Source organism: Oncorhynchus kisutch, unplaced genomic scaffold, assembly GCF_002021735.2.
Source record: "Oncorhynchus kisutch isolate 150728-3 unplaced genomic scaffold, Okis_V2 scaffold838, whole genome shotgun sequence".
Taxonomy (NCBI): domain Eukaryota; kingdom Metazoa; phylum Chordata; class Actinopteri; order Salmoniformes; family Salmonidae; genus Oncorhynchus; species Oncorhynchus kisutch.
In genome coordinates this window covers 8,958-33,383 of record NW_022262783.1, presented here as the reverse complement: position 1 = coordinate 33,383, position 24,426 = coordinate 8,958, and the positions used below count along the sequence as shown (strand labels likewise).

The following is a 24,426-nucleotide window of genomic DNA, read 5'->3' as shown; positions in this document are numbered from 1 at the left end:
CGTGGATTAAGTCGCATATTACATGCAGATATGAGGTGACGAAGCAGTTTTAATAATGGGCAGGGGACTAGATAATGGAGAGTAGGGGGTCCAGCATAGAGCCCTGGGGAATGCCCTGTATAACTGGAATGGACTCTTAGGTGTGGCCAGTGAGGGAGTTTTCAAGTTTCTATGTATGCGTATTTCATATTATGGTATGTCTTTGGTTTTGTAACACTTGGGAACAATCCACATCTATTACGGTGTGTGTCAGTCATCACGTCAACATTTACATAGTCTAACATTATGCTACATCCTGTTTCTCTGTGTGTCAGCCAACACATCTTCATTTACATAGTCTAACATTATGCTACATCCTGTTTCTCTGTGTGTCAGCCAACACATCTTCATTTACATAGTCTAACATTATGCTACATCCTGTTTCTCTGTGTGTCAGTCATCACATCTTCATTTACATAGTCTAACATTATGCTACATCCTGTTTCTCTGTGTGTCAGTCATCACATCTTCATTTACATAGTCTAACATTATGCTACATCCTGTTTCTCTGTGTGTCTGCCATCACATCATCATTTACATAGTCTAACATTATGCTACATCCTGTTTCTCTGTGTGTCAGTCATCACATCAACATTTACATAGTCTAACATTATGCTACATCCTGTTTCTCTGTGTGTCAGTCATCACATCAACATTTACATAGTCTAACATTATGCTACATCCTGTTTCTCTGTGTGTCAGCCATCACATCATCATTTACATAGTCTAACATTATGCTACATCCTGTTTCTCTGTGTGTCAGCCAACACATCTTAATTGACATAGTCTAACATTATGCTACATCCTGTTTCTCTGTGTGTCAGCCATCACATCAACATTTACATAGTCTAACATTATGCTACATCCTGTTTCTCTGTGTGTCAGCCAACACATCTTAATTGACATAGTCTAACATTATGCCACATCCACACGTTTCTGTTTCTCTTTTCCTCTCTTCTCGGCCATTTCTCTTCACCATCTCTACTGTACGCCCTGTCGTTTGCCCTTTCCCTCTCTCCCTTGTTCATCTGATATTTATCTTCACACTCTTTCTTTCACTTTGTATTCTCTCTCTCTTCTAGCCTTTCTCCTCCTGTTTGTTCTCCTTTCTCTCTGTTCTCTCGCTCTGTTCTCTCTCTCTCTCTGTTCTCTCTGCTCTCTGTTCTCTCTGCTCTCTGTTCTCTCTGCTCTCTGTTCTCTCTGTTCTCTCTGCTCTCTGTTCTCTCTGTTCTCTCTGTTCTCTCTGTTCTCTCTGCTCTCTCTCTCTGTTCTCTCTCTCTCTCCTAGCCTTTCTCCTGTTTGTTCTCCTTTCTCTCTGCTCTCTCTATCTCTGTTCTCTCTCTCTCTCCTAGCCTTTCTCCTGTTTGTTCTCCTTTCTCTCTGCTCTCTCTCTCTGTTCTCTCTCTCTCCTAGCCTTTCTCCTGTTTGTTCTCCTTTCTCTCTGCTCTCTCTCTATGTTCTCTCTCTCTCTCCTAGCCTTTCTCCTGTTTGTTCTCCTTTCTCTCTGCTCTCTCTCTCTGTTCTCTCTCTCTCTCCTAGCCTTTCTCGTGTTTGTTCTCCTTTCTCTCTGTTCTCTCTCTCTGTTCTCTCTCTCTGTTCTCTCTCTCTGTTCTCTCTCTCTGTTCTCTCTCTCTCTCCTCTAGCCTTTCTCCTCCTGTTTGTTCTCCTTTCTCTCTGTTCTCTCTCTCTGTTCTCTCTCTCTGTTCTCTCTCTCTCTCCTAGCCTTTCTCCTGTTTGTTCTCCTTTCTCTCTGTTCTCTCTCTCTGTTCTCTCTCTCTCTCCTAGCCTTTCTCCTCCTATTTGTTCTCCTTTCTCTCTGTTCTCTCTCTCCTGGCTCCCCTCCTCATTCGCTCCCCTCGGTCTTTGCTCCCACCTTCCTTCTCTCCCCTCATGCTTCTCAAGCTACATGAGGGATAACCACACACATACGCGCACGCGCACACGCACACGCACACACACCCTCACACATGCACGCACGCACACACACACACACTTACAACCCTCCCTCCTCCTCTAAATTAATAAACAAGGTGTTAGGATTCATACACTCCAGACTCAGAACTGTAGGGTAGAAAATAGGATACCATTTATTTCTGTTGAATAATGCAAAACTCTGTTCTAGCTGGTTAAAATGGAGACGGGGCCAGGGAGGAATCCATTTATTTCACCAGTAGTGGAGCAGAACGGCTTTAAATGAAAGATTTCCACTTAGTAGTGGAGTTGGCGAATGTTTTATAAATCCTCTCATAAGAATCTGAAGTATTTATGTTTAGTGTAAGCACTATGGTCAGAGTGAGATGATTTGTCTGATGTGCTAAGCATTTCAATTTCCACTGCCAAGGATGTCTGCCATTTGTACTGTACTGTTATCCCTGTAGCATGTATCTCTTTGAATCCTGTTGTTAATTCTTGGAATGTATCCATTACAAGTGGATATGTCCCGTACAGCACATACTCCATGTTGCCTAGCTTCTATGAGAATATTAAAAGACATCATGTCTTGATTAGATGTAAAAGGTAAGCCATCAAAGATACATGAACTGTGCAGCATGTTTAACAACACTCCATGATGATCAAACAGTAGACCGAGCACTTGACTGTTAAATAACACACCATGATGATCAAACAGTAGACCGAGCACTTGACTGTTAAATAACACACCATGATGATCAAACAGTAGACCAGGCACTTGACTGTTGATTTACACTCCATGATGATCAAACAGTAGACCAGACACTTGACTGTTTAACAACACCATAATGATCAAACAGTAGACCAGACACTTGACTGTTTAATTACACTCCATGATGATCAAACAGTAGACCAGACACTTGACTGTTTAATTACACTCCATGATGATCAAACAGTAGACCAGACACTTGACTGTTTAATTACACTCCATGATGATCAAACAGTAGACCAGACACTTGACTGTTTAATTACACTCCATGATGATCAAACAGTAGACCAGGCACTTGACTGCATGGTTGAAGAGGTTATTGTCATCCTGTATGAAGAGGATTGCTGACTGATTAACTGTGTGTTCCAAATGACATTGTCCCTATATAGTGTACTACTTTTGACCAGGGCCCATAGGGCACCCTATTCCCTATATAATGCCCTACATTTAACCAGGGCCCATGGGGCACCCTATTTCCTATGTAGTGCCCTATGGGCCCTGGTCAGAAGCATTAATTTGCTCTGGATAGGAGTGTCTACTAAATAACTCAAATGTAAATGTAAATTTGGGAAGCGACCGCTGTGTTAGTTATTACCTGTTTGATGTGATGCAAATCATCTTCTTCTGTTTTGTCACTGTGTTAGCGTTTATGGAAATGAACATTATTAATGATACACCTGTGGAAGAAGCAGCGAGGCCCCCGTGGGGCCCCTTCTGTAGATGTTGTTTGGTAACATTGTTTGTTGCTGTTGCAGTAATGATCTAATCTTTTATCACATTAGCATGGCTGACGCACACATACATTTTCACGCGTAAGCATGTACACACACATGCGCACAGACACACACAGAACTGATTACTGTACATTTTGTGTTAATTAATTTTGAAAGAATTGATGCTGTTGGATTTATTGGTGTTTGGATGAATTCAGAGGCAGAGGCCATTACTGGTGAAGGAATCCTTTAGGATCCATTACTGGTGAAGGAATCCTTTAGGATCCATTACTGGTGAAGGAATCCTTTAGGATCCATTACTGGTGAAGGAATCCTTTAGGATCCATTACTGGTGAAGGAATCCTTTAGGATCCATTACTGGTGAAGGAATCCTTTAGGATCCATTACTGGTGAAGGAATCCTTTAGGATCCATTACTGGTGAAGGAATCCTTTAGGATCCATTACTGTTGAAGGAATCCTTTAGGATCCATTACTGTTGAAGGAATCCTTTAGGATCCATTACTGGTGAAGGAATCCTTTAGGATCCATTACTGGTGAAGGAATCCTTTAGGATCCATTACTGTTGAAGGAATCCTTTAGGGTCTGTTACTGATGAAGGAATCCTTTAGGATCCATTACTGATGGAGGAATCCTTTAGGATCCATTACTGGTGAAGGAATCCTTTAGGATCCAATACTGGTGAAGGAATCCTTTAGGGTCTGTTACTGGTGAAGGAATCCTTTAGGGTCTGTTACTGATGAAGGAATCATTTGTATTGTTTTTGCTCTGAACTTCATGTCACTGTATCCTTGATCCACCTATCAAAGCTCCTCAGCTATTTCCATTTTTGATGCAGTTTTATGTTTTTGTATGTATCTTTTCAAGGTTTTGGTTCATAACCTTGCTGGTAAAACAGCTGAAACACTGACAATACAGCTTGGTTTTGCAATAGTATACATCTAGAAGACAGGACAGTATCACAACATGTCAATGTGAGGGACAAGGTGACAGTTCCACTGACTTGAAGTTAGTGAAAGATAAGATATTCCTAGTCTTGGTCACAGTGTTATTGTGTTCCTGGGTCAGCGGTCGTGTTTCCTGTCTCTTCCTCATTCTTCCTCTCATTATTCAGATAGACAGCCAGGTACTGGAACCCACTTCACACCTTGATAACATCTTAAATGGCACCCTATTCCCTACATAGTGCACTATTTTTGACCAGGGCCTAGTGCACTATGTAAGGTATAGGGTGCTATTTCTGCCTCAGGCCTTGTTTACCATTGCAGTTGTTCGAGGTCCCACTCTGCAGCAAAGTGTCCCACAGAGCATCAGTATCTTATTAGGGATAATTGCATCTCCATGAAGGTGATTTCAAAGGAAAAATTTGATTATGGCTTTGTCCCAAATTATACCCTATTCCCAATATAGGGAACTACTTTTGACCAGAGCCCTATGGTAGAGCCATATATAAGAAGTGCTTTATGAAGGGAGTATGGTGCTATTTTGTACTCTATATTCTCCATAGCCCGAGGTGAGGAATTGGTGTCTCCTGGAGGCATCTCATTTATCATGAGATGACTGTTAGATTTTCTCTTTCTCCTCCTACCCTCCTCTTATCAATAGGGCCCTGCAGTGTCCTACCCTCCTCTTATCAATAGGGCCCTGCAGTGTCCTACCCTCCTCTAATGAATAGGGCCCTGCAGTGTCCTACCCTCCTCTAATGAAAAGGGCCCTGCAGTGTCCTACCCTCCTCTAATGAATAGGGCCCTGCAGTGTCCTACCCTCCTCTAATGAATAGGGCCCTGCAGTGTCCTACCCTCCTCTAATGCATAGGGCCCTGCAGTGCCCTACCCTCTAATGAATAGGGCCCTGCAGTGTCCTACCCTCCTCTAATGAATAGGGCCCTGCAGTGTCCTACCCTCTAATGAATAGGGCCCTGCAGTGTCCTACCCTCCTCTAATGAATAGGGCCCTGCAGTGTCCTACCCTCTAATGAATAGGGCCCTGCATTGTCCTACCCCCCTCTAATGAATAGGGCCCTGCAGTGTCCCACCCTCTAATGAATAGGGCCCTGCAGTGTCCTACCCTCCTCTAATGAATAGGGCCCTGCAGTGTCCTACCCTCCTCTAATTAATAGGGCCCTGCAGTGTCCTACCCTCCTCTTATCAATAGGGCCCTGCAGTGTCCTACCCTCCTCTAATGAATAGGGCCCTGCAGTGTCCTACCCTCCTCTAATGAATAGGGCCCTGCAGTGTCCTACCCTCCTCTAATGAATAGGGCCCTGCATTGTCCTACCCTCCTCTAATGAATAGGGCCCTGCAGTGTCCTACCCTCCTCTAATGAATAGGGCCCTGCAGTGTCCTACCCCCCCCCCCCCCCCCCCTCTAATGATTAGGGCCCTGCAGTGTCCTACCCTCCTCTAATGAATAGGGCCCTGCAGTGTCCTACCCCCCCCCCCCCTCTAATGAATAGGGCCCTGCAGTGTCCCACCCCCTCCAATGAATCGTGCTCTGTACTGTCCTACCCCTTCTAATTAATAGGGCCCTGCAGTGTCCTACCCTCCTCTTATCAATAGGGCCCTGCAGTGTCCTACCCCCTCTCATGAATAGGGCCCTGCAGTGTCCTACCCCCTCTAATGAATAGGGCCCTGCAGTGTCCCACCCCCTCCAATGAATCGGGCTCTGCACTGTCCTACCCCTTCTAATTAATAGGGCCCTGCAGTGTCCTACATCCTCTTATGAATAGGGCCCTGCAGTGTCCAACCCCCTCTAATGAATAGGACCCTGCAGTGTCCTACCCCCTCCAATGAATAGGGCCCTGCAGTGTCCTACCCCCTCCAATGAATAGGGCCCTGCAGTGTCCTACCCTATCTAATGAATAGGGCCCTGCAGTGTCCAATCCCCTCTAATGAATAGGGCCCTGCAGTGTCCTACCTCCTTTTATGAATTGGGGCCTGCAGTGTCCTACCTCCTCTTATGAATAGAGCCCTGCAGTGTCCAACCCCCTCTTATGAATAGGGCCCTGCAGTGTCCTACCTCCTCTTATGAATAGGGCCCTGCAGTGTCCTACCCTCCTCTAATGAATAGGGCCCTGCAGTGTCCTACCCTCCTCTAATGAATAGGGCCCTGCAGTGTCCTACCCTCCTCTAATGCATAGGGCCCTGCAGTGTCCTACCCTCTAATGAATAGGGCCCTGCAGTGTCCTACCCTCCTCTAATGAATAGGGCCCTGCAGTGTCCTACCCTCTAATGAATAGGGCCCTGCAGTGTCCTACCCTCCTCTAATGAATAGGGCCCTGCAGTGTCCTACCCTCTAATGAATAGGGCCCTGCATTGTCCTACCCTCCTCTAATGAATAGGGCCCTGCAGTGTCCTACCCTCTAATGAATAGGGCCCTGCAGTGTCCTACCCTCCTCTAATGAATAGGGCCCTGCAGTGTCCTACCCTCCTCTAATTAATAGGGCCCTGCAGTGTCCTACCCTCCTCTTATCAATAGGGCCCTGCAGTGTCCTACCCTCCTCTAATGAATAGGGCCCTGCAGTGTCCTACCCTCCTCTAATGAATAGGGCCCTGCAGTGTCCTACCCTCCTCTAATGAATAGGGCCCTGCATTGTCCTACCCTCCTCTAATGAATAGGGCCCTGCAGTATCCTACCCTCCTCTAATGAATAGGGCCCTGCAGTGTCCTACCCCCCCCCCCCTCTAATGATTAGGGCCCTGCAGTGTCCTACCCTCCTCTAATGAATAGGGCCCTGCAGTGTCCTACCCCCCCCCCCTCTAATGAATAGGGCCCTGCAGTGTCCCACCCCCTCCAATGAATCGTGCTCTGTACTGTCCTACCCCTTCTAATTAATAGGGCCCTGCAGTGTCCTACCCTCCTCTTATCAATAGGGCCCTGCAGTGTCCTACCCCCTCTCATGAATAGGGCCCTGCAGTGTCCTACCCCCTCTAATGAATAGGGACCTGCAGTGTCCCACCCCCTCCAATGAATCGGGCTCTGCACTGTCCTACCCCTTCTAATTAATAGGGCCCTGCAGTGTCCTACATCCTCTTATGAATAGGGCCTTGCAGTGTCCAACCCCCTCTAATGAATAGGACCCTGCAGTGTCCTACCCCCTCCAATGAATAGGGCCCTGCAGTGTCCTACCCCCTCCAATGAATAGGGCCCTGCAGTGTCCTACCCTATCTAATGAATAGGGCCCTGCAGTGTCCAATCCCCTCTAATGAATAGGGCCCTGCAGTGTCCTACCTCCTTTTATGAATTGGGGCCTGCAGTGTCCTACCTCCTCTTATGAATAGAGCCCTGCAGTGTCCAACCCCCTCTTATGAATAGGGCCCTGCAGTGTCCTACCTCCTCTTATGAATAGGGCCCTGCAGTGTCCTACCTCCTTTTATGAATTGGGGCCTGCAGTGTCCTACATCCTCTTATGAATAGGGCCCTGCAGTGTCCAACCCCCTCTAATGAATAGGACCCTGCAGTGTCCTACCTCCTTATGAATAGGGCCCTGCAGTGTCCTTCCTCCTCTTATGAATAGGGCCCTGCAGTGTCCTACATCCTCTTATGAATATAAGCCTGCAGTGTACAAATTATATCAGACAAAGTTGAACAGCTCCCCTCCAGTTTATGAAATGCAGATTAGCAGGTGTTCAAATAGCAGCAAGCACAACACACACAAATGGACACAAAGACACACACACACACACACACACACTCACTCACTCAAACACACAAGCGCGCATGCACACACACACACACACATACACACACACATGAACACACACCGGACCTTAGACATACACAGGACGTTGGCTGGCATTGAAGAATTCTGTATACCCCTTGACAGTTTGACCCCCTTCGTTTTGTATGCAAAGAGGATTGTGTTAAATTAAACCTGCCTGTTCCTGGCCAGGAAACTAATAGACAACAACCCATTCATCTCCTACACCCTGATTAATTATCATAATGAAGATTTTAATGACCAACTGGAGGACAAGTAGTCCACAGACTTTAACGAAGAGAAAACAACTCAAGTAGTCCACAGACTTTAACGAAGAGAAAACAACTCAAGTAGTCCACAGACTTTAACGAAGAGAAAACAACTCAAGTAGTCCACAGACTTTAACGAAGAGAAAACAACTCAAGTAGTCCACAGACTTAATACAAAGAATATAAGAAGATAAGTACTCAAGCAGTCCAGTCACTTTAAGTTGATGAAAAAACAAAATAAAAGATAACTCACATAGAAAACTAACTTGAGCGTAGAGTACAGTGAGTACGGGGAGTACGGGGAGTACGGGGATTACGGGAATATATAGAGTACGGGGGGAGAACGTGGGGTACGTAGAGTACGTGGGGTACTTGGGATACGTAGAGTATGTGGGGTACGTAGAGTATGTGGGGTACGTAGAGTATGTGGGGTACGTGGAGTACGTAGAGTACGTGGTGTATGTGGAGTACGTGGGGTACGTAGAGTACGTGGGGTACGTGGAGTACGTGGGGTACGTGGAGTATGTGGGGTACGTAGAGTATGGTGAGTATGTGGAGTACATAGAGTATGTGGAGTACGTAGAGTATGGTGAGTACGTGGAGTACGTAGAGTATGTGGGGTACGTGGAGTACGTAGAGTACGTGGAGTACGTAGAGTACGTGGAGTACGTAGAGTACGTGGAGTACGTGGGGTACGTGGGGTACGTGGGGTACGTAGAGTACGTGGTGTACGTGGAGTACGTAGGGTACGTGGAGTACGTAGAGTATGTGGAGTACGTAGAGTATGGTGAGTATGTGGAGTACGTAGAGTATGTGGGGTACGTGGAGTACGTAGAGTACGTGGAGTATGTGGGGTACGTGGAGTACGTGGAGAAAAATAGAAGAAGTCAACTCAAGGAATGCAGTGAAATTTCTGATAGACTTGACTGAGGTTTGTTTTCAAACTGCTATTTGTGATCGTGGGCTGTCTCTTTGCCTGTTTGCTCTGCTAAACAGTTTTGAAACAAAGAAAAATTATATAAAGATAATTGATAGTAGTAAAAAGCTTTGGAGCACCTGAAATGACAATTTGGGCAAATTTGCGAACTGTCACAAAACCCACTGATATTGCCAACTACTTGAATTATTTTGTCATTGGCAAGATTAGCCAATTTAGGCATTAGATTTTTGGGGGTTTTACCTTTATTTAACTAGGCAAGTCAGTTAAGAACAAATTCTTATTTTCAATGACAGCCTAGGAACAGTGGGTTAACTGCCTTTTCAGGGGCAGAATGATAGATTTGTACCTTGTCAGCTCGGGGATTTGAACTTGCAACCTTCCGGTTACTAGTCCAACACTAGGCTACCCACTAGGCTACCCTGCCGCCCCAATGACATGCCAACAACAAATTCTGAACCTACACATCCATGCATAACTTAGCAAGTGATTATATGACAAGCATTGTAATTTTGAATTCCTTCTTTAAAGTGAGTGTGGAAGAGATGAACAAATGATTGTTGTCTATCAACAATGACAAGCCACCAGCGTCTGACAACTAGGATGGACAATTACTGAGGATGATAGTCGACAATATTGCAACTACTATTTGCCAGCTCTTCAGTCAAAAGCCTACAGGAAAGTGTTTGGCCTCAGGCCTGGAGGGAAGCAAATAGCTTAACACTTAACAAATAGCTGCATTTAGTTTCAGAATGGGTGGCAAGAAATAAGGAAGTCCTTAATATTCGAAAAACAGAAAAGCATTGTATTTGGGACAAATCATTGACTAAACCTCAACTAAATCTTGTCATGAATAATGTGGAAATTGAAGAGTTGAAAGTTAAGGAGACTAAACTGCTTGGAGTAACCCTGAATTGTAAACTGTCATGGTCAAAACATATTGATGCAACAGTAGCTAGGATGTGGAGAAGTCTGTCCATAATAAAGCGCTGCTCTGCCTTAACAAGGCAGGCCCTCCAGTCGTGTGGTCAGGTGCCACAAAGAGGGACCTCGAAAAATTACAATTGACCCAGAACAGGGCAGCACAGCTGGGCCTTAAATGTACACGGAGAGCTAACATTAATAATGTGCATGTCAATCTCCCCTGGCTCAAAGTGCATACCCCACAAGACATGCCACCAGAGGTCTCTTCACAGTCCCTAAGTCCAGAACAGGCAATGGGAGTCGCACAGTACTACATAGAGCAGAGTTCGTCAACTAGGTTTGGCTTCGGGACCATTCAGGTCTACACTACAAATTGAACAACATTTTTAACACATTTGATTACGACATAATACATTGTGACAATACAATAATTTAGAACTGATTAAGTTGGTAAAATCACCGATATCTCTATTCAATTATAATGTTTGTTTATTTCTCTGTGCGTTGATTGGTGGGTAAAAACAGGTCTACGTAGCCTACTGTAGTCTATACTACTTTATTAATGTCAACATTCGTTCAGAACAATTAGCTTGATAGCAAGAGAACATGTCACTCTAAAAAAGTATCTGTCTTATTTGCAATAAAAATGTTGCTGTTTGCGAAGAACTAAATCTCAGACGGCATTATGAATCTAAGGTACTTTTTAACACAGACAAATTTAAGCATTAACTACAAGCTACAAACACGGCAGCAAAATCCTCCTTCGTGGCCTGATCCAACAACAGAAGGTCACACGTTCTTCCCTAAAAGTGTCTTGGGTTCTAACCAAACACAACTTGCCCTTCACAGATGTGGCGGTATTTAAAAAGTGCATGGTGACAGTTTGAGGATTTGGCTACTGAAAAGTCTATGGATAGAATAATTGCATCTGTCAAACAGGTGTCCCGGTCTGCGTCATTAGCCAGACGCCTTGTCCGTGCCCTGGCAGATGATGTCCATAGGATTGTTCTGGAGCTGCTCATGGGCATTATTTCCTGGCTATTGATGAGAGAACTGACAACACCGATGTAGCACAGTTGTGTGTATGTCCGTTAGTTTCATGGAAGTGACTTTAAAGAAGAGCTACTGGCACTGATTCCCCTTGAAGGACACACCACCGGGGACATCCTATTCACAAAGCTGGAAAAATTGTTTACGCAGCATAGCTTGTCATTTGAAAAAGTCAACTTTGTGGCCACCGACAGGGCTCCTGCTATGGTGGGCAGACACGGGGCCTGGTCAGCAGGTTGAAAGAAATCGCCCCACAAATGAATGGCTTGTATTGTCTCATCCATCACAGTGCGCTGTGTGTCAGACTAAACGCTGAGCTTAAAGATGTGATGGATAAAGTAATGCACATAATCAACTTTGTCAGGGAGACATCAAGCAACACAACACCATCTTTTCCACAAGCTTGTGACAGAATCAGAGGAGGCCATCCACAATGATCTCCTGCTTCACAACAACATGCGCTGGCTGAGTAAAGGATAAGCAAGCTGGTGACAGAATCAGAGGAGGCCATCCACGATGATCTCCTGCTTCACAACAACATGCGCTGGCTGAGTAAAGGAAAAGCAAGCTGGTGACAGAATCAGAGGAGGCCATCCACGATGATCTCCTGCTTCACAATAACGTGTGCTGGCTGAGTAAAGGATAAGCAAGCTGGTGACAGAATCAGAGGAGGCCATCCACGATGATCTCCTGCTTCACAACAACATGCGCTGGCTGAGTAAAGGATAAGCAAGCTGGTGACAGAATCAGAGGCCATCCACGATGATCTACTGCTTCACAACAACATGCGCTGGCTGAGTAAAGGAAAAGCAAGCTGGTGACAGAATCAGAGGAGGCCATCCACGATGATCTCCTGCTTCACAATAACGTGTGCTGGCTGAGTAAAGGAAAAGCAAGCTGGTGACAGAATCAGAGGAGGCCATCCACGATGATCTCCTGCTTCACAACAACGTGCCCTGGCTGAGTAAAGGAAAAGCTCTAGAGCCATTCCGTGAGCTGCATGACCAGGTTGTGGATTTTGTCAGAAAAAGCAAAATGAGGGCAGCAGCTGACCACCTTCGTATTCTGGAAATTGAGGAATTCCTCTCTAATGTAGCATTTTTGGATGACATTCTGTCACTTAAAACGGGTTAAATCTGCAGTTACAAGGAAGAGGGAAAACTTGTTGCCTTTAGCTAGCTTGAGCTTGAGTTGTTAGATTTATACTTGTCACCTGGAAGGTTACTGCACTTCAGTACACTGAAGAAACGAGGTACCAGGCCGCAGCATTGTCACAGAGGTGATGGAAGATTTCAACAAGCAGCTGAGGGACAACTTCTCCACCAGATTTGTAGACTACATATACAGTGAGGGAAAAAAGTATTTGATCCCCTGCTGATTTTGTATGTTTGCCCACTGACAAAGAAATGACCAGTCTATAATTTTAATGGTAGGTTTATTTGAACAGTGAGAGACAGAATAACAACAAAAAAATCCAGAAAAACGCATGTCAAAAATGTTATAAATTGATTTCCATTTTAATGAGGGAAATAAGTATTTGACCCCTCTGCAAAATATGACTCAGTACTTGGTGGCAAAACCCTTGTTGGCAATCACAGAGGTCAGATGTTTCTCATAGTTAGCCACCAGGTTTGCACACATCTCAGGAGGGATTTTGTCTCACTCCTATTTGCAGATCTTCTCCAAGTCATTAAGGTTTCGAGGCTGACCTTCGGCAACTCGAACCTTCAGCTCCATCCACAGATTTTCTATGGGATTAAGGTCTGGAGACTGGCTAGGTGCTTCTTCTTGAGCCACTCCTTTGTTACCTTGGCCATGTGTTTTGGGTCATTGTCATGCTGGAATACCCATCCATGACCCATTTTCAATGCCCTGGCTGAGGGAAGGAGGTTCTCACCCAAGATTTGACAGTACATGGCCCCATCCATCGTCCCTTTGATGCGGTGAAATTGTCCTGTCTCCTTATCAGAAAAACATAAAAGCATAATGTTTCCACCTCCATATTTGACGGTGGGGATGGTGTTCTTGGGGTCATAGGCAGCATTCCTCCTCCTCCAAACACGACGAGTTGAGATGATGCCAAAGAGCTCCATGTATATGTGCTTCTTTGAGCAGGGGGACCTTGCGGGCGCTGCAAGATTTCAGTCCTTCACTGCGTAGTGCATTACCAATTGTTTTCTTGGTGACTATGGTCCCAGCTGCCTTGAGATCATTGACAAGATCCTCCCGTGTAATTCTGGGCTGATTCCTCACCGTTCTCATGATCATTGCAACTCCACGGGGTGAGGTCTTGCATGGAGCCCCAGGCCGAGGGAGATTGACAGTTCTTTTGTGTTTCTTCCATTTGCGAATAATCGCACCAACTGTTGTCACCTTCTCATCAAGCTGCTTGGCGATGGTCTTGTAGCCCAGTCCAGCCTTGTGTAGGTCTACAATCTTGTCACTGACATCCTTGGAGAGCTCTTTGGTCTTGGCCATGGTGGAGAGTTTGGAATCTGATTGATTGATTGCTTCTGTGGACAGGTGTCTTTTATACAGGTAACAAACTGAGATTAGGAGCACTCCCTTTAAGAGTGTGCTCCTAATCTCAGCTCGTTACCTGTATAAAAGACACCTGGGAGCCATAAATCTTTCTGATTGAGAGGGGGTCAAATACTTATTTACCTCATTCAAATGCAAATCCAATTTATAACATTTTTGACATGTGTTTTTCTGGATTTTTTTGTTGTTATTCTGTCTCTAGCTGTTCAAATAAACCTACCATTACAATTATAGACTGATCATTTCATTGTCAGTGTGCAAACGTACAAAATCCCTCACTGTAATTGCGTGTCTACGTGATCCTTTCACAGTCCACCCAGGTGGGGAATTCTCCTCCCTTGCTAAGAAAATGATACCCTCCTGGATGAGGCCGCAATTCAAACTGAGTTGATTTTAATTCCAAACATTGAGCCAAATCAGGGATGTGCTCAGGAGTGCTGAGTCCTTGTGTGCGTTGTGGCTGGCATGCCCAGAGGAATACAGCACAATAAATGTGATAACAATGTTTGGACTGACTTCCACCTGCGAGTCCTCCTTTTCCTCTATGAACCTAATGAAGACTCAGGACAGGATGTCTAGTGAGTCTGCAGGCCATGGAAGAACTGGGACATGGGGCCGTGCATTATCACGCTGAAACATGAGGTGATGGTGGTGGATGAATGGCACAACAATGGACCTCAGGATCTCGTCACAGTATCTCTGTGCCTTCAAATTGAAATCGATAAAATGCAATTGTGTTAGTTGTCCGTAGCTTATGCCTGCCCATACCATAACCCCTCCGCCACCATGGGGCACTTTGTTCACAACATTGACATCAATCTGCCATCTGCCCGGTACAGTTGAAACCGGTGAAGAGCACACTTTTCCAGCGTGCCAGTGGCCATCGAAGGTGAGCATTTGCACACGGAGGTCAGTTATGATGCCGAAGTTCTGTCAGGTCAAGACCCTGTTAAGGACGACGAGCACATAGATGAGCTTCCTTGAGACGGTTTCTGACCGTTTGTGCAGAAATTCTTTGGTTGTGCAAAGCCACAGTTTCGTCAGCTGTCCGGGTGGCTGGTCTCAGATGATGTGGAGGTCCTGGGCTGGCGTGGTTACTCGGGGTCTGCGGTTATGAGGCTGGTTGGATGTACTGCCAAATGATGTAAAATGACGTTGGAGGCAGCTTAAGATAGAGAAATGAACATTCAATTAACTGGCAACAGCTCTGGTGGACATTCCTGCCGTCAGTATGCCAATTGCGCCCTCCCTCAAAACTTGAGACATCTGTGGCATTGTGTTGTGTTAAAAAACTGCCTATTTAGAGTGACCTTTAATTGTCCCCAGCACAAGGTGTACCTGTGTAATGATCATGCTGTTTAATCAGCTTATTGATATGCCACACCTGTCAGATGGATTCATTAGGAGAAATGCTCACTAACATTTTTTGTGTGTATGGAAAATGTCTGGAATCTTTTATTTCAACTCATGAAACACAGGGCCAACACTTTATGTTGCGTTGATATTTTGTTCTGTATGCATTTCCCCAGCCCTCAGCTGTTTACCAAAACCCAAAACAAGTGGTGGGACTAATTATTTTCCTTAAGAACAAATGCTAGATTGTAGCTTCAAACATATTTCCCAGGAGAGGTCTTTTTGTAGTATAACATTCTTAAGTATTCATATGAATATAATTGAATGCTGCATTTGGTACAGCAGTATCATGATATTACTCTAAATGTGGGAGGTTTAACTTGGGTACAATATTGGGAGAAAAAAAAACTATTGACGATAAGCTCATTCAGTGAAACATTTGGTGGCAGCGGTGGGATAATATTATGTGTAGCTGTGGGAGGTTTTTAGGTAGAAAACACTACAACTATGTTCTCTTTACATAGTTGGCCTGTTGAACCAGGAAGAGGAGTGGTGGAGGGCAACAGGTGTACTGTATTACTGTATTAGGTCATGCAATCTGTGCCTGGAGGTCCTGAGCTCTGATTGCTTTCTCTTCTACCTGATAATAATTGCACCCACCCAGGTCCCAGGTCTAAATCAAATCAAATGTATTTATAAAACCCTTTTTACATCAGCAGATGTCACAAAGTGCTATACAGCAACCCAGCCTAAATCCCCAAACAGCAAGCAATGCAGATGTAGAAGCACGGTGGCTAGGAAAAACTCATTAGAAAGGTAGGAACCTAGGAAGAAACCTAGAAAGGAACCAGGCTCTGAGGGGGAGGGCAGTCCTCTACTGGCTGTACTGGGTAGAAAGGAACCAGGCTCTGAGGGGTGGCCAGTCCTCTACTGGCTGTACTGGGTAGAGAGGAACCAGGCTCTGAGGGGTGGCCAGTCCTCTTCTGGCTGTACTGGGTAGAGAGGAACCAGGCTCTGAGGGGTGACCAGTCCTCTTCTGGCTGTACTGGGTAGAGAGGAACCAGGCTCTGAGGGGTGACCAGTCCTCTACTGGCTGTACTGGGTAGAAATTAACCAGGCTCTGAAGGGTGGCCAGTCCTCTACTGGCTGTACTGGGTAGAGAGGAACCAGGCTCTGAGGGGTGGCCAGTCCTCTTCTGGCTGTACTGGGTAGAGAGGAACCAGGCTCTGAGGGGTGGCCAGTCCTCTTCTGGCTGTACTGGGTAGAGAGGAACCAGGCTCTGAGGGGTGGCCAGTCCTCTTCTGGCTGTACTGGGTAGAGAGGAACCAGGCTCTGAGGAGTGGCCAGTCCTCTTCTGGCTGTACTGGGTAGAGAGGAACCAGGCTCTGAGGGGTGGCCAGTCCTCTTCTGGCTGTACTGGGTAGAGAGGAACCAGGCCCTGAGGGGTGGCCAGTCCTCTTCTGGCTGTACTGGGTAGAGAAGAACCAGGCTCTGAGGGGTGACCAGTCCTCTTCTGGCTGTACTGGGTAGAGAGGAACCAGGCTCTGAGGGGTGGCCAGTCCTCTTCTGGCTGTACTGGGTAGAGAAGAACCAGGCTCTGAGGGGTGACCAGTCCTCTTCTGGTTGTACTGGGTAGAGAGGAACCAGGCTCTGAGGGGTGACCAGTCCTCTTCTGGCTGTACTAGGGTAGAGAGAAACCAGGCTCTGAGGTGGGGCCAGTCCTCTTCTGGCTGTACTGGGTAGAGAGGAACCAGGCTCTGAGGGGTGGCCAGTCCTCTTCTGGCTGTACTGGGTAGAGAGGAACCAGGCTCTGAGGGGTGACCAGTCCTCTTCTGGCTGTACTGGGTAGAGAAGAACCAGGCTCTGAGGGGTGACCAGTCCTCTTCTGGCTGTACTGGGTAGAGATGAACCAGGCTCTGAGGGGTGACCAGTCCTCTTCTGGCTGTACTGGATAGAGAGGAACCAGGCTGTGAGGGGTGACCAGTCCTCTTCTGGCTGTACTGGGTAGAGAGGAACCAGGCTCTGAGGGGTGACCAGTCCTCTTCTGGCTGTACTAGGTAGAGAGGAACCAGGCTCTGAGGGGTGGCCAGTCCTCTTCTGGCTGTACTGGGTAGAGAGGAACCAGGCTCTGAGGGGTGACCAGTCCTCTTCTGGCTGTACTGGGTAGAGATTATAAGAGTACATGGCCATTAATTCCAGATCGTTCTTCAAGATGTTCAAATATTCATAGATGACCAGCAGGGTGAAATAATAATCACAGTGGTTGTAGAGGGTGCAACAGGTCAGCATCTCAGGAGTAAAGTAAATGTCAATTGGCTTTTCATAGCCGAGCATTCAGAGGTTGAAACAGCAGGTGTGGGAGAAACGGGAGGGAAAGAGAGAGGTGACAACTGCAGGTCCGGGACAAAGTAGCACGTCCGGTGAACAGGTTAGGGTTCCATAGCTGCAGGCAGAACAGTTGAAACTGGATCAGCAGTACGACCTGGTGGACTGGGGACAGCCAGGAGTCTTCAGACCAGGTAGTCCTGAGGTATGGTCCTAGGGCTCAGGTCCTCCGGGAGGGAGGGAGGGAGGGAGGGAGGGAGGGAGGGAGGGAGGGAGGGAGGGAGGGAGGGAGGGAGGGAGGGAGGGAGGAGGGAGGGAGGGAGGGAGAGAGAGAGACAGATGAGGGGGAGCGAGAGAGATGGAGTGTGGGAGAATTGAAGAGAGCATACTTAAGTTCACACAGATAAAACAGGACAATTACACCAGATAAGACAGGATAATTACACCAGGTAAGACAGGATAATTACACCAGGTAAGACAGGAGAATTTACACCAGGTAAGACAGGAGAATTATACCAGATAAGACAGGAGAATTACACCAGATAAGACAGGATAATTACACCAGATAAGACAGGATAATTACACCAGATAAGACAGGACAATTACACCAGGTAAGACAGTATAATTACACCAGATAAGACAGGAGAATTACACCAGAGTGGACAGAAGGATCCTAGACCTCCATCACATAGACTAAGGCACCCACTCTGCCAAAGCACAGCCCCCACACCACTAGAGGGACATCAACAGACCACCAACTTACTACCCTGAGACAAGGCTGAGTATAGCCCACAAAGATCTCCTCCACCGCATGAGCCCGAGAGGGCTGCAAAACCGGACAGGAAGATCACGTCAGTGACTCAACCCACTAAAGCCTGGCATGACATGATGCACCCCTCCTAGTGACATAATAGGATCAGAGGCAGAGAATCCCAGTGGAGAGAGGGGAGCCGGCCAGGCAGAGGCAGCCTGGGCGGTTCTTCGCTCCAGTGCCTTGCCGTTCACCTTCCCACTCCTGGGCCAGACTACACTCAATCAGTGTAGTCGTCAGTAAAGTCTTCAGTAAAGTCTTAAAGGTCGAGACCGAGTCTGCGTCTCTCACATGGATAGGCAGACCATTCCATTAATATGGAGCTCTATAGGAGAAAGCCCTGCCTCCAGCTGTTTGCTTTGAAATTCTAGGGAAAATAAGGAGACCTGCGTCTTGTGACCATAGCATATGTGTAGGTATGTACGGCAGGACCAAATCAGAAAGATAGGTAGGAGCAAGCCCATGTAATGCTTTGTAGTTTAGCAGTAAAACCTTGAAATCAGCCCCAGCCTTAACAGGAAGCCAGTGAGACTAGCAGTGGAGTAATATGATCCCATATGTATCAGTCCCTAATAAGATGAGAAGAATGGAAATCTGCCCCTGCCTTAACAGGAAGCCAGTGAGACTAGCAGTGGAGTAATATGATCACATAGGTATCAGTCCCTAATAAGAGGAGAAGAATGGAAATCAGCCCCAGACTTAACAGGAAGCCAGTGAGGCTAGCAGTGGAGTAATATGATCACATAGGTATCAGTCCCTAATAAGAGGAGAAGAATGGAAATCAGCCCCAGCCTTAACAGGAAGCCAGTGAGACTAGCAGTGGAGTAATATGATCACATATGTATCAGTCCCTAATAAGAGGAGAAGAATGGAAATCATCAGTGGAACTCAAACTGGATCCCTCTTCTATTATTTAGTGACATCATCACTGTACCATTTCACTTCCTGTATTCCAGACCTACGATGTACCATTTCACTTCCTGTATTAGAGACCTACGATGTACCATTTCACTTCCTGTATTCCAGACCTACGATGTATCATTTCACTTCCTGTATTAGAGGCCTACGATGTACCACTTCACTTCCTGTATTCCAGACCTACGATGTATCATTACACTTCCTGTATTAGAGACCTACGATGTACCACTTCACTTCCTCTATTCCAGACTTATAATATATTATTTCACTTCCTGTATTCCAGACTTACGAGTGCCTCTGTGTCCCCGGATGGGAGGGCGAGTTCTGCCAACAGGAAATAGACGAGTGTTCATCACAGCCGTGCTTAAACAACGCCACCTGTACTGACCTCCTCAACAGCTACCAGTAGGTACCACAGTAGGGTTGTGTCTGATTCAGACATAGGACAAAGCTACAGGTAGGTACCACAGTAGGGTTGTGTCTGATTCAGACATAGGACAAAGCTACAGGTAGGTACCACAGTAGGGTTGTGTCTGATTCAGACATAGGACAAAGCTACAGGTAGGTACCACAGTAGGGTTGTGTCTGATTCAGACATAGGACAAAGCTACAGGTAGGTACCACAGTAGGGTTGTTTCTGAATCAGACATAGGACAAAGCTACAGGTAGGTACCACAGTAGGGTTGTGTCTGATTCAGACGTAGGACAAAGCTACAGGTAGGTACCACAGTAGGGTTGTGTCTGATTCAGACATAGGACAAAGCTACCAGTAGGTACCACAGTAGGGTTGTGTCTGATTCAGACATAGGACAAAGCTACAGGTAGGTACCACAGTAGGGTTGTGTCTGATTCAGACATAGGACAAAGCTACAGGTAGGTACCACAGTAGGGTTGTGTCTGATTCAGACATAGGACAAAGCTACAGGTAGGTGCCACAGTAGGGTTGTGTCTGATTCAGACATAGGACAAAGCTACAGGTAGGTACCACAATAGGGTTGTTTCTGAATCAGACATAGGACAAAGCTACAGGTAGGTACCACAGTAGGGTTGTGTCTGATTCAGACGTAGGACAAAGCTACAGGTAGGTACCACAGTAGGGTTGTGTCTGATTCAGACATAGGACAAAGCTACAGGTAGGTACCACAGTAGGGTTGTTTCTGATTCAGACATAGGACAAAGCTACCAGTAGGTACCACAGTAGGGTTGTGTCTGATTCAGACATAGGACAAAGCTACAGGTAGGTACCACAGTAGGGTTGTGTCTGATTCAGACATAGGACAAAGCTACAGGTAGGTACCACAGTAGGGTTGTTTCTGATTCAGACATAGGACAAAGCTACCAGTAGGTACCACAGTAGGGTTGTGTCTGATTCAGACATAGGACAAAGCTACAGGTAGGTACCACAGTAGGGTTGTGTCTGATTCAGACATAGGACAAAGCTACAGGTAGGTACCACAGTAGGGTTGTGTCTGATTCTGGCCTGGTTAAAGATCCCCAAACTGAAAATAACATATCAGACTGTCCATATCATACAGACTGTCCACCCTATAGTGTTAATCAGAGAGTACAGTGTGGGTCCACTCTATAGTGTTAATCAGACAGTACAGTGTGGGTCCACCCTATAGTGTTAATCAGACTGTACAGTGTGGGTCCACACTATAGTGATAATCAGACTGTACAGTGTGGGTCCACCCTATAGTGTTAATTAGAGAGTACAGTGTGGGTCCACCCTATAGTGTTAATCAGACAGTACAGTGTGGGTCCACCCTATAGTGTTAATCAGAGAGTACAGTGTGGGTCCACCCTATAGTGTTAATCAGAGAGTACAGTGTGGGTCCACCCTATAGTGTTAATCAGAGAGTACAGTGTGGGTCCACCCTATAGTGTTAATCAGACTGTACAGTGTGGGTCCACACTATAGTGATAATCAGACTGTACAGTGTGGGTCCACCCTATAGTGTTAATTAGAGAGTACAGTGTGGGTCCACCCTATAGTGTTAATCAGACAGTACAGTGTGGGTCCACCCTATAGTGTTAATCAGAGAGTACAGTGTGGGTCCACCCTATAGTGTTAATCAGAGAGTACAGTGTGGGTCCACCCTATAGTGTTAATCAGAGAGTACTGTGTGGGTCCACCCTATAGTGTTAATCAGACAGTACAGTGTGGGTCCACCCTATAGTGTTAGTCAGACATTGTCATTGCCATTGCATCAGTCTACACAGTCACACAATAAATGCAAGGAAGCCTTGCTCAGATAGCTTGGGGTTGTCTAGCTGTTATGTCCCCTGCCTCCAGCTCTTGAATCCAGCCCACTGTCATTTCCCATCTTTCCTCTCACTCTCTCTATCCAAGAAAATATGAAAAATATGAGTGTGTGAGAGAAAAGGAGGAAAATGCCCAGATAGTGATTATATTTTCCACCTAGCTAACAGCATCAGCAATAATGAACTGCAGATGGCAGGTCAAACTAATGAATCAATCAATGGCTCGCAGCATGAAGGGTTTCTGGGGATCTGTGAGTCATCGGGAGGGAAAACGGCTGTATTTGCTCAACCTAATGTGTCTTCACACTGGGGAGAGAGAGAGATGGAGGGGGAGGATGGAGAGACTGAGAGAGATAGGGGGAGGAGCGAGAGAGGGGGGGGGGGGGGAGAGAGAATGTGAGGATGGAGGGAGAGGAGAGAGCGAGAGAGAGGAGGGGGCGGAGAGAGCGAGAGAGGAGGGGGAGGAGAGAGAGAGAGAGAGAGAGAATGTGAGGATGGAGGGAGAGGAGAGAGAGATGAGGGGGAGGAGAGAGAGGAGGGGGAGGAGAGAGAGAATGTGAGGATGGAGGGAGAGGAGAGAGAGATGAGGGGGAGGATGGAGAGACAGAATTTGAGGATGGAGGGAGATAGGGGGAGGAGAGAGAGAATGTGAGGATGGAGGGAGAGAGGAGGAGAGAGAGAATGTAAGGATGGAGGGAGAGTGGGAGAGAGAGAGAATGTGAGGATGGAGAGAGAATGTGAGGATGGAGGGAGAGTGGGAGAGAGGAGGAAGGGGAGGAGAGAGAGAATGTGAGGATGGAGGGAGAGAGAGGAGGGGAGGAGAGAGAGAGAGAGAATGTAAGGATGGAGGGAGAGTGGGAGAGAGGAGAGAGATAATGTAAGGATGGAGGGAGAGTGGGAGAGAGGAGAGAGATAATGTGAGGTTGGAGGGAGAGTGGGAGAGAGGAGGAGGGGGAGGAGAGAGAATGTGAGGTTGGACGGAGAGAAAGGAGGAGGGGGAGGAGAGAGAGAATGTGAGGATGGAAAGAGAGGAGGAGGGGGAGGAGAGAGAGAGAACTTAAGTTCACACTGGACACCACGTGAGAGAGAGCATGGAGGGAAATAACATGTTGTTAGTTAAATCATTAACACACATCATTTATTTTGGAGAAACCATCCCCAACCTTTGTATTATATGTGAATATCAAGATGAACCAGAGCTCCCCTTTCCTATCTGTTCCCTCTTACCGCTATGTTGCTAGTTACATCATAAACACATAGGCATATCATTTATTTTTAAAGAAACAATCTCCAACCTTTGTATAGAGAACATCAATACCAACCCTAACGCCTCCTGTTTCCCCAGGTGTCTATGCCCGCAGGGCTGGGTAGGTGTGGACTGCTCTGAGGATGTGGATGAGTGTGACTCTGGGCCCTGTCTGAACGGAGCTCAGTGTCAGGAGTCACCCCTACCTGGGGAGTTCAGCTGCACCTGCCCCCCCTTCTTCAGTGGGCCCTTATGCAACATGCCCTTTGACCCCTGTGACCCTGCCCACAATCCCTGCCTGCACAATGCCACCTGCCTGACTCGTTCTGATGGAACAGCAGCCTGCAGATGCCGACCCGGTGAGCTACTATTAGTTCCTGTGGTGTATTCCAGTGAGCTACTATTAGTTTCTGTGGTGTAGTCCAGTGACCTACAATTAGTTCCTGTGGTGTAGTCCAGTGAACTACTATTAGTTCCTGTGGTGTAGACCAGTGAGCTACTATTAATTGCTGTGGTGTAGTCCAGTGAGTTACTATTAGTTCCTCTGGTGTAGTCCAGTGAGCTATTAGTTCATGTGGTGTAGTCCAGTGAGCTATTAGTTCATGTGGTGTAGTCCAGTGAGCTATTAGTTCATGTGGTGTAGTCCAGTGAGCTATTAGTTCCTGTGGTGTAGTCCAGTGAGCTATTAGTTCATGTGGTGTAGTCCAGTGAGCTATTAGTTCCCGTGGTGTAGTCCAGTGAGCTATTAGTTCCTGTGGTGTAGACCTTTGAGATACTATTTGTTCTTGTGGTGTAGAACAGTGAGCTATTAGTTCCCGTGGTGTAGTCCAGTGAGCTATTAGTTCCTGTGGTGTAGACCAGTGAGCTATTAGTTTCTGTGGTGTAGTCCTTTGAGATACTATTAGTTCCTGTGGTGTAGACCAGTGAGCTATTAGTTCCCGTGGTGTAGTCCAGTGAGCTATTAGTTCCTGTGGTGTAGACCAGTGAGCTATTAGTTCCTGTGGTATAGTCCTTTGAGATACTATTTGTTCCTGTGGTATAGACCTTTGAGATACTATTAGTTCCTATGGTGTAGTCCAGTGAGCTATTAGTTCCTGTGGTGTAGTCCAGTGAGCTATTAGTTCCTGTGGTGTAGTCCTTTGAGATACTATTTGTTCCTGTGGTGTAGACCTTTGAGATACTATTAGTTCCTGTGGTGTAGTCCAGTGAGATATTAGTTCCTGTGGTGTAGTCCAATGAGCTATTTGTTCCTGTGGTGTAGACCAGTGAGCTATTAGTTCATGTGGAATAATCCAGTGAGCTATTAGTTTCTGTAGTGTAGACCAGTGAGCTAATACAGTAGACAACAATACCAGTAGTATATTTGGTGTATTCCAGTGAGCTAAAACAATGTTGGATAAAATAATGGCCTTTAGGTTGTGTAGAGCTGCCAAAATGCCCCAATGAAATGTTTTTGAAATTAGAAGAAAATGTAAAAGGGTGAGCTGCACAACACAATATTAGACACAGAGTGCCTTCATGTAACCTGCTTTCAGGTGGTGTAATGGTTCATAATGCCCATTTAAATGTTTAGAAGTACCCAGAAAATATATGATGGAGCAATCTCCTACACATGCTGACTCAGTAAGCTATTATAACAC

At 46.2% G+C, this 24,426-nt stretch overlaps 1 protein-coding gene across 1 annotated transcript in view; it reads left to right on the top strand.

Moving 5' to 3' along the window:
* The window catches only part of LOC116362547 (protein eyes shut homolog), a gene marked incomplete at its 3' end in the record, with an annotated part of 129,638 nt that extends 106,493 nt beyond the window's left edge, over positions 1–23,145 (top strand). The window contains exons 21-22 of the mRNA XM_031816619.1: positions 19,559–19,680; positions 22,886–23,145. Coding sequence (XP_031672479.1) covers positions 19,559–19,680; positions 22,886–23,145 — 382 coding nt within the window. The remainder of the gene's footprint in view (positions 1–19,558; positions 19,681–22,885) is intronic.
* Between the last annotated feature and the right edge of the window lie 1,281 nt (positions 23,146–24,426).